The sequence below is a fragment of the Leptidea sinapis genome, chromosome 24 (genome assembly GCF_905404315.1).
Source record: "Leptidea sinapis chromosome 24, ilLepSina1.1, whole genome shotgun sequence".
NCBI lineage: Eukaryota > Metazoa > Arthropoda > Insecta > Lepidoptera > Pieridae > Leptidea > Leptidea sinapis.
The window spans coordinates 3,435,424-3,449,644 of record NC_066288.1 but is presented as its reverse complement, the minus strand read 5'-3'; the positions used below and the strand labels follow the sequence as shown (position 1 = coordinate 3,449,644).

At 36.4% G+C, this 14,221-nt stretch overlaps 1 protein-coding gene across 1 annotated transcript; it reads right to left on the bottom strand.

Moving 5' to 3' along the window:
- Positions 1-388: 388 nt before the first annotated feature.
- On the bottom strand, positions 389-13,494 carry LOC126971890 (glutamate receptor ionotropic, kainate 1-like; the record flags this gene model as incomplete). Its single annotated transcript, XM_050818405.1, has 11 exons — positions 389-609; positions 1,417-1,583; positions 2,661-2,780; positions 4,996-5,147; positions 7,762-7,973; positions 9,260-9,483; positions 10,441-10,614; positions 11,725-11,926; positions 12,642-12,756; positions 13,063-13,188; positions 13,435-13,494. Coding segments are annotated over 11 exons (1,638 nt in total), but the record flags the coding sequence as incomplete, so codon positions are not given.
- Positions 13,495-14,221: the final 727 nt, after the last annotated feature.

Sequence of the window (14,221 nt, the reverse complement as noted above, 5' to 3'; positions counted from 1 at the left end):
AAAGGCCGGTAACGCTCCTCCTCTGGTGTTGCTAGAGAATGTGGGCTGCGGAGATCACTCAACACCAGGTGCCCCGTACGCTCGTTATCCTCCTTTTTCCATGAAAAAATAGATAAATAAATAACAATCGCACAAAAATACCATCATATTTCATACTCAAAAAGCTGCTTTCTTGTAATTTCAAAACATACCTATTTTGGTATATATATATATATATATAGGTACAACATGAAACAATGATACTTATTTAGCACTTGGGTATGTACTTCTTAAAAATTGTAAATAAATTAAATCTAAATTAAAATACTTATTATATTATTGCGACAGTATGTATTTCACTAAGCAACCACGTCATCATTTACAGCGTATGTTTTCGTCACATGTTTTTTGAAACTGTACCTACGACTATGTTTATTAAATCCTAAAAAAATAACTGGACATATATAGATATTAGATGAACCACTTGAATGTAAATGAGAACAAATACATCAAATGAAACAATTTCAACAATTTTCATACTCAATCAGAACATATTTAGCATACGTTTGAAATAAATATGCAAAGTCGCTCTACAGTTTTTGCGGTTCTTCCAAGCGTATTCCCCAACGCCTGTAAACAATTTGACATTAATTCATTAATTATTATTAATTAATAATTTGTTATTTTATGCCTAAGAAATGTGAAATCATCCATCTTTACTTTATTACTAATTGACGATGATCATTTCTTTTTCCAGAGAAAATTACACATTTAAATATTTTTATTCAAAATAGGAATTTAAGTTATTCAACCGAAAATTTATGCCTCAGATCTGAGAAGAACAGGCGCAAGAAGATCAGCGGCCTTCTTTTTTTAATAAAATTACGTTACAATAAAATTTATTTTAAATAGCCGGTTGGCGGTCGCTCCATTCCCTATCTGTGGTATCATGAGAAAGTCATTTATGTTATAATAACCCTTACCACATAAACGTTTTATAATTACTTTGACATTCGCAACACATTTGTTTTGTACATTTTCTGGGACCATGCTTTAAAAGCATATACATCGCTCAACAAAAGACTTACTAACACTCCTTAGCGACGTAGTAGGCATAACAAGTTTACGTTTGTTCCTGGTGCTAATATTATGATTATCACAGCTCCTAGAATATTCGCTAATGTTCTTATGTACAATCTTTACAACTACAATGCAACCTCTCAATCTATTCTCAATATATTATATAACAATACTGAGAATATATTGAGAGGCAACAGTTAAAATGGCTATTAGAATATCATATGATCTCGAAATAAATAACTCACTTTCAGCCCAGTTCTCACAGAACTCCAATTTTACAAAGGCACTATCCAAGAACATACAAACAGTATAGAATAATTTGAAGATGAAGATATCTTCAGTATATACAGAGCTCACCAATAGCAATGGAAATGATGAACCCAGCGATGATGACCAGATATGCTGTTCGTACGTCTGCAGCCCGGGCTGACGCAAACCCTGACAGTGGTGAGCATTGAGGCATGGCTGGAACCAGTGCTGCAGCCAATCGCGACAGAACTCCACTGCTTCTTAACTGCAGTAAACTGTCCAAAATATTTTTATATTAATAACTAGCTGACCCAGCAAACTTTGTATTGCCATATAAATGGTAGGTAGGTAAAATTAAGATTGCTTTTTACCTCCTGAGAAAGTTAGAAAGATATAAGATTCTAATTAGTTATTTATTTTAAGCTATTCTTTCAATTTGATTTTTGAATGACGGGGGACACATCAAAGGAAAAACAAAATTATTGTTTTTATTTCATTACATTTTCATATTTATTCACCTTTCAAACTTTCCCTGGACTTCCACAAATAATTTAAGACCAAAATTAGCCAAATCGGTCCAGCCGTTCTCGAGTTTTAGTGAGAGTAACGAACAGCAATTAATTTTTTATATATATAGATAGGTAATGATACGAACAGGTCATTTACGGCGGTTCTCAATATACTATCTACAGATTGAGATAAATTACTACCTTCTACTGTCAGTAATTAGCTGTCAATAATCTGAAGCTGTCCCAATATACCCGATAAGTCAATCGTATCGCCTTATATTGGGACTGCAATTTCCATGTAGAAGTTTTCTATCGCTAGTAAGCTATACGTCGTCCCATTGACAGACAGCGTGTACGGATAAGGTGAGTTACCGTCGATAAGTTTATTTGGACAGAAAAGTCAACGATAGTTACGATTTTTATCTGAAGTAAGAGATAGACTGAATATTGGGAACGGCCGATAGTGTGCAATAAATACTAATAGAAGTGACTTCAAATATATCATTCTTTACGGCAGAAATAGGCGCCATTGTGGTACACATAATCTAGCCGGCATCCTGTGCAAGGGAGCCTCTCACTTGGTAAAGTACTAGTCTAATAATATCGGAAGAGGATATTATTCAAATGCAGTCTGACTTGTGCAAAATTGAGCAATTAGTTAGTTATTTCAACATTCACCCCTATGAGGAAGAATTGGGGGTTAAAAATTAGTACTTGGTCAATGTTAAATGAATAAGTCACAGTAAAACTTTTCCAGGTTTTGCTTTGTCTTATTCTAATGCGTCATACTTCATTATGGACACAGTTAACCTTTTTGTAAGTCATTTTAAATTAAATACCAACCTGAGCAGTATCGGTTTTGCGTAGGCAGAGCAGTGCGGAAGAGGAAATGAGAGATCTGTTCGAGTGGAAGGTACAGGAAGTTCTCGCAGCGCACATCGTCCTCGAGCCTGACTCAATGACCTTTAAAATTCAAGTAAAATTACTTACTTTTCACGCCATAATAAAACTTAACATTTAAAAATCTATACATAATAAAATCGTAACAAAATTAAAACTGAACATGGAATATTTTTGTGGCGTCATAATCGGCTGCCATGACACTTACGACCAATTTCATACGTAATCAAAAGTAGAATGATTACAAAACAGTTATTTACGTTACAGCTATGTTATATTACTGAAATAAAGTTGTTTTGAAAACAGTATTTTATGTACCGACATCATAGAAGGGGAATACAAAATCTGTCATGATGCCTATTGTTAGCGATGACCTGTGACAAAATCTATACATTAAGATTAAATTGGTTTTTGTTTGAGGCTCAATCACGCCTAAACCACTGATCCGAATTTTATCCTAGATGGTTTATGGCTGCTTATTTTTCGAATTCCAACGTTACTTCATTAATTTATTTCCTTTTAAAATTCTCCTCAAAAGCGGGCTTCAAATTCAACATCAAAAATCGATTTACTTTGAAAATTGCTGCCAATAATTAAACATAAGATATTATCACAATTCGTCGTTATATATGTTATATAAGACACACGTTGCAATAATACACTCTAAGAGAAGGTGATTATCCATTCAGGCTGCCTTTCTAATGTTGATCATTCACGGTACTGTTGTCCCAAAGGATAGACCTAATATTTTTTGGTCTTCGCATCGTTCCATTTTTGGGTAGTCGTGTGTGTTGTTTCGCTTCTGAAGAATTAATATATTTGGAGTTGGCATTTGCAGTTTGTCTCTTAAAGCAGCGTAAGAGAAAAACAAATGGTCTGAAATATATTCAACGGGGAGTGTTCCGAAGAGTTGTTTAACCTGATTCCTGCCAAATTCCATCTTCGCACGACACGCCACTAATAAGGATATCATCCCTACCATCTGGATCTGTGTGTGAGCTTTCTTCCACGTTCTACAAAGCTGTGGAATGAGCTTCCTTGTGCGGTGTTTCCGGGACGATACGACATGGGAACCTTCAAGAAAAGCGCGTACACCTTCCTTAAAGGCCGGCAACGCTCTTGTGATTCCTCTGTTGTTGCAAGAAAGTGTGGGCGGCGTTGATCACTTAACACCTAACACCAGGTGACCCGAACGCTCGTTTGTCCTCCTATTCCATAAAAAAAAAACGACTATGAAACGATTTTGACGTGGCGTCTCGGAGTAGACTAAACTCAAAATTGGTTGCGGACAGACCAAGCCACGCCGACAGTTGCGTGATTGACGGGTCAATTTTTCAACAGGCGCGGCGCTATTCCATACGGCTTGATGGAGCGATCATGGATGCTTCTAGGTCGTTCTTTCGGATTATAAACAGACAAACTTAGGTCACCCTTATTTTTCATTACCATACCCTTCGAAAACTCATATCGCGCAATGGATTCATATGATAATAATAAATTCTTTATTTAGACCATCAAAGTATCATAATGTGTTAATAACAAAGTTACTTAAAACCTAGTGTTAGTACAAGATATCTTAAAATCTAAACCTTCCTAATCTAGATCAGGATCGACTTGTCAGCACATGTATCAAACAGCAGTGGTTCAGGTACTGACAATCGAACCTGTGAGAAAATGCCCTCGGAATACCACTACGTAGCCCGGACCCTACGCAACAGGGACGTACACCGCTTACGCATAGTCGCGTGAAAACAATCTACGCGTGCCTCAGCAAACATCCCCGACGCACTACAGTATCGTGGCAGCCTCGATAACATTCTGAACGTACTGTTATACTGAACACGCTAGGATATCATCCCCACAATCTGGATGTGTGGCGGTCCTCCACAGTGCGGTTTTTAAGGAGCTTTCTTCCGCGTACTACAACGCTTCGGAATGAGCTTCCTTGTGCGGTGTTTCCGGGACGATATGACATGGGTACCTCCAAAAAAAGCGCGTACACCTTCCTTAAAGGCCGGCAACGCTCTTGTGATTCCTCTGGTGTTGCAAGAAAATGTGGGGGGCGGTGATCACTTAACACCAGGTGACCTGTACGCTCGTTTGTCCTCCTATTCCATAAAAAAAAACGCATGCCATTGTACTGCTTCTGCGCATAGTCAACCCACAAACTGCTCGTATAAAATAAGCTTTGAAGAGTGTAATTTTTACTGATGCGGATGATCATATTCGCCCTAACAGACAACGCTTAGCTTAGTTATAAATAATAAATGTTTTACACCTTAACGTCGTTCTCGCTACAAGTTGTCCAGCAAAAAACGCATAATCTTGACTGGCCGCACGCGATAGTCCTTCCTCTGCTGACGTTACTAGATTTTCCGCTTCGGAGTATCCACGAATATAAAATTCATTTAGCTGTATGTCTTTAGTCGACTGAAATATCAAATTTAACATCATAGATAAATTTGCATTGCTTACTTAGATTTAGTATGGTGGCGGGACAGGAACTCGAACTAAAAGTAGCCTCATACTTCTTATAATATATCTGCCAACAGAAGTGCCATCTAAATCACATCAGCTGTTTCCAAGATAAGCAGGAACAAACAAACAAATAAATTATAAAAATAATGTATATGTATGTAGCCTTTACGCGCGATTAAAATAAAACTTAATAATAATTAACTTTAGGAATAATTAACAGATACATAAATATATTAAATTATATACATTATATGAAGCCGTGTTACCAACTAAGCACTCGCGTATTAATGAATAGCTAGGAGCATTGTTAGATTTTTTTTCTCGGAAACGCTGACCTACATCTTTGAGCAAAGTGGGCATTTTCTGTACCTAAAATAAAAAATGCCTTTATTAATTTGTAATAACTCATATTATTTTATCAAGTGAGATTTTAAATATTTTACAAAGAATAGCATTTTTTGTAAAATATATTTATTATCATTAATGTAATTTTTTAAAAATTATTATTCATCAGAAACTAAACACTTACTTTACAGATCAAGTCATTATCAGGTTCTTGATTTTCTCTTTTATTCTTATCAATAAGAAAGAGTGAAAAGTTCCTGGGATTCCGTCATTTTATTTGACAGATTTTCATTTTATATTCCATTTATAATTTAATAATACTATTCGCAAATTTTAAAATTTTCACTCATTAAATAAAATAAATTATAATAAGAAATTTAATGTTAAATTATTATTAGCACATAATATCAATATAATGTTGTTATTGAATATTAACAAATATGGCTGTATGGGCTGGAACCCTTTGCCTGTCCTAATAATGGGCGAAGAAACCAAAAACAAATTAGCGAATGTCGCAAATATCAGAAAATTTCTGAAAACTTATATATTATTTATTGCAATGGTAGTAACAAATAAACAAATTATGCACCTGGAGATTTTTTAAAAATATTACAGAAAAATTTGAAATATTTTTTACAACCATTAAATTATGATGACTTAAAAAATCTTTCAATTGACTTTTGTACTGAGCGTTACTTCCGTCAGAAAAAAATTCTTAGTTACCTCCAAGTCGCGCCTAAAGAAGTTTTACTTCAAAAATTGATCACACGGTACAGTTTAAGCACTCCCACGTATTTAGTAGAAAATTTGCAAAATTTAGAAATAAAAACTATCCCCTAAACTTGTGTACAAAATATTAAGATGATCGGTTGAGTAAGTAAAGCATGAACAACGTAAGAAACAATTTCAATTTTGCGTATACAATATACCATCCAGAAACACGGACGAGTAAAAAAAGGACTCCGCGCCGTGATATTAGCAAGTGAAGCACCGTTATGCTAGTGTGTGTGCAGTCACGGGGGATTCTAGTTACACAATTTTTTCTCCCTTAAATAATCATATATGGCCACAAATACTAAATAAGTATCGTTTTTACACTTTTACACAACGCACGACGGCATTTTTAAAATATTTTATTGAGACGCAAACTGATCTGTCACAGACGATGACAAATCTCATAATAGCCGCCTATCGGCCTGTAGTAGTGTAAGTGTGTGCGTGGGGCTATGTATTTACACATTTAATCGGCTTGTTTTGGTGCTACACTGTTATGTAAGGTGACACGGAGTCCTTATTTTTTTACTACTCCATGTCCAGTAACAAATAACAAATTGATGATTAACACTTTGCTCGGAAGACATTTCTATAGGTACTAACTACCGTTAAAAACTGACTGCTAGAGAAATGACTTGGGATGTGATCATCAAAAACTGCTTATATCTTTTCCTGGAGGTATAAGGAAGAGTGTCAAATCACTGGTGCACTATTGTGCACTATTATATTATTATGTCAAATAATGTTTTTACAAGTCCTGCAATAACATATCAGATTTCATAGAGGTCAAAAATGCTTTGGACCAAAAATAACACCGTCATAAGTTCTTTATATAGGTTGGCGACTATTTTGGATTCGCCATCTTGATTTTTTATTAACTATTTTAACAATAGGTAACTGTAATAAAGGTATAGTAACAATACTGACCATCATCATCATCATCACTTCAGCCGGGAGATGTCCACTGCTGGATTTGGAAGGCCTCATCCAAAGATCGCTATGACGATCGGTCCTGCGCTGCCCTCATCGAACACGTTCCGGCGATCTTGACCAGATCCTCGGTCCATATTGTGGGGGGCCTATCAACACTACGTCTTTCGGTACGTGGTCGCCATTCGAGGACTTTACTGCCCCAATGGCCATCTGTCCGTCGAGCTATGTGCCCTGCCCACTGCCACTTCAGTTTCTGATACACTGATAATAATACTACTGATACTCTCCAGCTATTGTGACGAACCGACAGTGTCTTAATAGCGTCCACTGAGTAATGATTAAGCACTGGTGAGAAATTGACGTCATATTGATTTTATAAATTTTAATCTTTGCAAAACTGTCTTGCTTCAATCAAGGCGCCGCGTGGCCATTTCAAGGGAAGTACAAGATTCCTGCTAATTCTATTGGAATAAAGATTTTGTTTTAATTTTGTGCAGTATTTCATAAAACTTACCATCAAATATATCTGGTCCGGTCCATTTCGTATGTAACCTATTTTCATTTCGTTAGATCTAAGAACGTCAGCAACAGTGGCTACTGTGGCGACGCGAACAGAGAGTACGGAGGTAATGAACGCAGCGTATGCGTTGTAGGTGATCACAGCGAAGAAGAGACACACGATCAACAGTATACTAGCTGATGGGCTGCGTGGAGTCCAGGAACCACCTGAAACCAAAGAGGCACAATATCCATCCACCCACAGTCAATATAATAGCAATATTCAATAATAATAAGTCATTTAATTCACACTACAGGCCCCATTACATAAATAGGTACCTTATAATCTAACATACATATTTATATAACTTAAATCTACGAAGTCGGCGAAGTCCGCGATACTTGCGGAACACGACCCCCATTCAGCCACAGCTTCACGTCCAGAAAGGTCTATATAATATGTTCTGTCGGGACGCGAACAAAAAAAGAGTTAAAGTCTACAACTTGACGCGTCACCAACTTTTCGTCCCCCAACCGGTTCCTTGTCCTCTCCACAAAGTACTGAACAATGTCTGTCAATAAACGTTCGTTTCGGTTTTCCAGTTCAAGTTTATGTTAGCATATTTTTTTTGTAAGAAATGACGGGACTAGCAAGATGTTCATTCAAGAGATTCCACCAAAACATAAATAGTGATTGTACAATACTGCTTGGTTGCAGAAAAAGCCGCAGTAGTACCCATTGTATATTTCATTAAAAAGAGCGCAATAAAATAATGCTGGGAGAGTTCCTCGCGCCGTTTCTTCTCTCTCAGAGCGCCATTTGTTTCCGAAGTGGTAGTAGTATCTAGTACATTAAAAATTACATCATCAATGAATGAATGAAGAAGCGTGTATTAAAGCCAGCAGCCTACTTGTAAATAATTTATTAAGTGTTGGATTCAAGTACTGGTGCCACTTAGTAATTATTACATTTTGTCACGCCAAATTGATCATGGTTTGGATTCAATTTATTATACTTGGAAGTTCAATAAACATTCAGTTTAAATTGAGATTAAGCGTGACATACCCAATTTGAAGGTTTATTACCAATCTCACCAGTGGGAGGCTCTTTTGCACAGGATGCCGGCTAGATTATGGGTATCACAACGGCGCCTATTTCTACCGTGAAGCAGGCTAGTGAAAATACTGGGCAAATGAGACTTAGCATCTTATGTCTCAAGGTGACGAGCGCAATTGTAGTGACGCTCAGAATTTTTGGGGTTTTTCAAGAATCCTGAGAGGCACTACATTGCAATGGGCATGGCGTATCAATTACCATCAGCAGAACGTCCTGCTCGTCTCGTTCCTTACTTTCTATAAAAAAAAAATCTAATGCTCTCTCTTGCACGTAAGATCCTGTGAGTATGCCGTGGGCCAAGAGCGTTTGAAGACTGTATCCTGACTGCCTGTATTCTCTCTCTTTACATATTTTAGGAGATCAATACTAACCATTGAGAAAACAGCAAAACACATACCTTGTTGACAAATAATCCCCATTGACCAAACCATAGCTTCAGTATACTCCATCTTCCGTCGCTTGTTCCGTGCCAGCTGAATAGTGAGTCTACTGATGACGACAACTGCTAATGACGTTACAATTATGACAGCAATCACACATACTAGCAGGCGGGAACTAAATGGGGCCAGGAATATATCTCGGACTGCGGATGTCTCTTGGTTGCGGATGTAGATGTTGCACCTGGATATAGAGCTTGAAATTAAAAATATATAACAATGAACCTTAAACTGAAAACTTTAAAAAATGTAATATAATCACTTAATATAAAAAGGAGTCTCTTTAGGCAAGGTTCCGAAGATACTGGCAGCGATCCCCCTTTGAATAGCTAGACTAATTCCATATCCGAGGTAGCTGCCACCTCTTCGGTCTCCTGTGATGCCGACTAACCTTTTTGCTATTTCCTCAAAAAGCCTTATAGCGATAGGACCCCACGGACGAAGGTTCTCGACACCGAATGGGACAAAATCATATTCGGAGCCTAGAACAGTTTTTGCATGCTTCAGCTTTTTCAGCCGCTTCACAAACCGAGCTATAATTACATTTCAATTCAAATCAAAATATCTTTATATTCATCTACGTCAAGGAAATTATGAATGTCAAAAGTTAGTTCTTACATTTACCACCACTTCAGAAAAGCGTGGTAAATTATAATTGCTTATTACATTTCAAATGCTACCATTCTTAATACCAGTATAAAGATAAAAACAACTTGAAAAGTCAACTTAAAAAGGCGAATCCATCTTATTGTATTAAAAAAAAATAGATGAAATTTAATTCTCTAGGATACACCCTGAAATGAAACGCACTGAAGTGTGGTATTAATTAAGTCTTGAAACTGAAAAAGAAACAATTTGAACCACCAGAACTACTAATTTCATTCCCTTTAACTTTTTTTTGTAATAACACAAGTTTAAAATGAGTAAAGATTAATGATTTCTTATTTAGATAGTTAAATCCTTTTAAGACGATTGGGTGTTAGACTACTAGAATTTAAGACAAAAGATAAGTAGGTAAGTAACTCTATTTTAATATTATTCATCAGAATATTCAGGCTTTATCTGGCAAAGTATAAGAAATAGAATTGTTTTTAAATAATTATTAATACATTTTTAAATAATAATTTACCAAATTACGCACATTGTCTTGGCGATCGGAAACACGAAGTCCAGATCTCGTCTCTCCGTTAACGTTTGTTCGGTGACCGGTTCAAATGCAATATCAATAGAATTATCAGAAAGTGCCCCGAGCAGACCCGACCACACCCCCTCATATGTCCGAGACCCTAGCTTGCTGTAATACTGTGTCGAAGGTCTGTAAGAATTCATCATATACATTTAATCTGCTAAAGGGCGAATCATACAGATTTATAATATTGCAAATCCTCCCGGGATTTCAAGTGATGTATTCACATAACATGCACGCTAAAATGACACTTTATCCGCGATCGCTTTTTTCCATCAAATATGTGCAAAAATGACGACGGCTGGTCCATGTAGGGATTGACCCGTGAACCTGTATACTAGTATAGTTGTGTTTCTTTGATGTGGTTATTTTAATCACAATAGCCATTTTTTCTAAGCTTTACATAAACAGTGTTTTAAATGTAAAGGTTAATTTTTGATGATTGATAATATACTTAATAGTCTCACCGCCAGTTGCAGAAAGCATCCTTAAAGTTAATATTTCATTAAATATATTACCGTCACTTTCGTTTTCATTTTGACCGTCAAATATAGTTTGTGGCGGTCAGTAAGTTTAATTATCCTATCTTAATATATATAAATCCAGTGTCCTTATGTTTGTTACCAGTGAACTCCAAAACTAATGAACAGATTTAAATGGGGTTTTACTTCATGGAGTGCAGTTTAGTCCAACTTCAGAGATATGATAGTTTTTATTTCAATTTGCGAGCCATAATTATTTTTATTTCCAATGTTTGTTTTGTATGGACATATTTTCTATGAAAGAATTTATTGTTCTGTTTTTTATGACAATAAGGGACAAGACTAACAGGACGTTCAGCTAATGGTAATTGATACGCCCTAGCCATTACAATGCACGCAATATCGCTCAGGATTCTTGAAAAATCTTAAAATTCTGAGTGGCACTACAATTGCGCTCGTCTCCTTGAGACATAAGATGTTAAGTTTGCCCAGTTATTTCACTAGCTACGGCGTCCTTCTGACCAGAACACAATAATGTTTACACATTACTGCTTCACGGTAGAAATAGGCGCCGTTGTGGTACCCATAATCTAGCCGGCATCCTGTGACTTTGTGAATCTTGTGGTGTATGTTCTTTGGCCAGTAGCTTGCATGATCTTTTTGCAGTTTCTATTTTTTTCGAAAATGGTATATAAATAAAATGAAGTTCAAATTCATAACTTTGTCCTTCTATGCAATGAAATAAAATCAAACTTACGTAGTGTTCATACGTTTTGTAATAAAGTGTAGTATGTCGTCCCACAGCTCATGTGCGGTGGAGAAGTTTTCATCCAAAACATAATTATCGTCGTGTGATGAGTTACTCCTTCCCACATTTATTTTTTCACCCAAAACATTCCTCACTTCCACCGGGTATGGAACTTTTACAGCAGCCATCGATATATTTTTATTCCATTTACCTAAAACGTTAGAGCACTGAACTATACATTACCAACTCGCAATCAACTTTACAAAATTGATGTGTCTCTTTATAATATCAAATTTACAGGTTTTACTAAACGCAAATGAGTATTTAAACGCTACTCGAAACAAAATATATATTTTTTTTGTCTGTCCGCTATTCATTACGTTATCATCAATATTTTCTTTCGAGAAACGGTACTGGGGCTATATATATCATCATCAGCCGGAAGAAGTGCGCAGCCAAAAGCCTCCCCGAAAGATATTCACGACGATCGGTTCTGCGCTGCCCTCGTCCAACGTATTCCGGCAATCTTGACAAGATCTTCGAACCATCTTGTGGGGGCCCGCTAATACTGCGTCTTCCGGTACGTGGTCACCGTCCGAGGACTTTTCTGCCCCAACGGCCATCTGTCCGTCGAACTATGTGCCCTGCCCACTGCCACTTCAGTTTCGCAATCATTTGGATAGCCCATATGATTGGGAGTCGATGACTTTGGTTCTCCTACGGATCTCCTCATTTATGATTCGATCTCGCAGAGAAACTCCGAACATAGCTCTCATTCTGCGCTTCTGAACTACATGGCTTTTACCCGAGCATCTGTTCAAACCAGAATCTCATGATTCAATAGGTACTTCTGAGCCGATTGGCTCGTTATATTTGTAGCCGTGTTCCATTGAAAGAGTTCCTTACTCAGTCTAAATTCAACTTACCTAAGTACGCTGCATAGAGTGTTGAGTTAACTCGTGCCTTAAAGTACTGCAATATATGCGTTCCTTTAACGGTAATTCCTACATCTGAACTATCATTGTCCCAAGTCTTCTGAAGCTGTATTAAAGAGACTTTGCTAACATTAGTCATTTCAAATTTCACTGATCCAAATAGTTGAACTGTGCCGGAACGTAACAAACTTAATTCACTTCCATTTCGTTTGTAAAGTAAGGTTCTCTCGATATCATGAAATCTTTGAGATTTCCGATAGTATGTCTGTTCAAAGTAGCTATTGTTACAACTATATTGTCTGTTACCTAAGCAATTCCATTTATTTTCGATTTTTATATTTCGAATTGTTTTATAAGTGAAATTATTCTCACAGAAACTCAATTCTCTGTCTCGAGGATCGGGATACGCTACAACGATGTTCTGATCAAAACGCAATTCTGTTGTATTAAGCACATTATTTATATATTTATAGTCGTTTGTTGATCTGGTTAAAATCAACCAATCATAGGCTGCATAATTCATTTTCCATCTGTGGAGCTGTGACATAACATTATTACATTACATTATATACTAACAAATATTAAATTATTGAGATATCAAAGTACCAACTTTCAAAATCAAAGTATAGGGGTAAACTATCTCGAAACATCTCAAAAATTGCTGGACTGATCTTGACGGAACATTGGCTGGCACAGTAACTGACAGGTATCATAGGGTAAAACTATTTTTCTAATAAATAAGGGGTCTGTGTATTGATGCAAATTAAATTGTAAATTAACTTACATGGTTTATGTAATCAACCAAAAGAGTCGCCGCTTTCCTTTGCAATTTCGGTGTTAAAATAATAATTCCTAAGTTATCCCCTGTTCGTGGCTTGTTCGGGACATCTATCGCTGAAGCAATACCGTTGACTCCCAAGCATTTTACTAAATGTATTAAAGATGATTGACATCCTAGAATAGGAATAAAAAAAAACATAAATAAAAATAAAATATAAATATTAATTTATTTTTGATTAAGACCGAATAAAATAAATCAAAAGTGGAGTTCAAATCCCGTTTGAAAAATATGCCTTTCACCTAAGAAGAAAGGGCACTAGAAACTCACCAGGCCATTTAAAGGGTAAAATTACTTTGAATTAATAAATAGTCCGCCGTAATAGCCGTAATCCTGAGTGTTAGTAACATGACTACTAGAGACTATCAGAAAGAATACAATTCGGCGGTAAACGGACCGTATGATCCTGCTCGTTATTATGGTAAAGATGAACTCCATTCGGTCAGGTAAAACTGAGCGAGCTGGGAGCATGATTGTTCGTCGTAATAAAATCAGCTTTCACGGGAGCTATCAGCAGAGCTTGGTGGAGTTGGCATCATACATACAACCTAACATAGTTGGAATGGCTCCATTCTTCCAATTGCTGGTTGCATGAATTACTCTATCAACTTTAGAAAAATGGATGCAGTCTACCAATCAGAAGACTACAAATACCACTAATAAAGAAAATATAGCAAAATTAAATCTCTTTAATGTGAATATTAAATTAGAGGGTAAACTAAATTTTCTAATA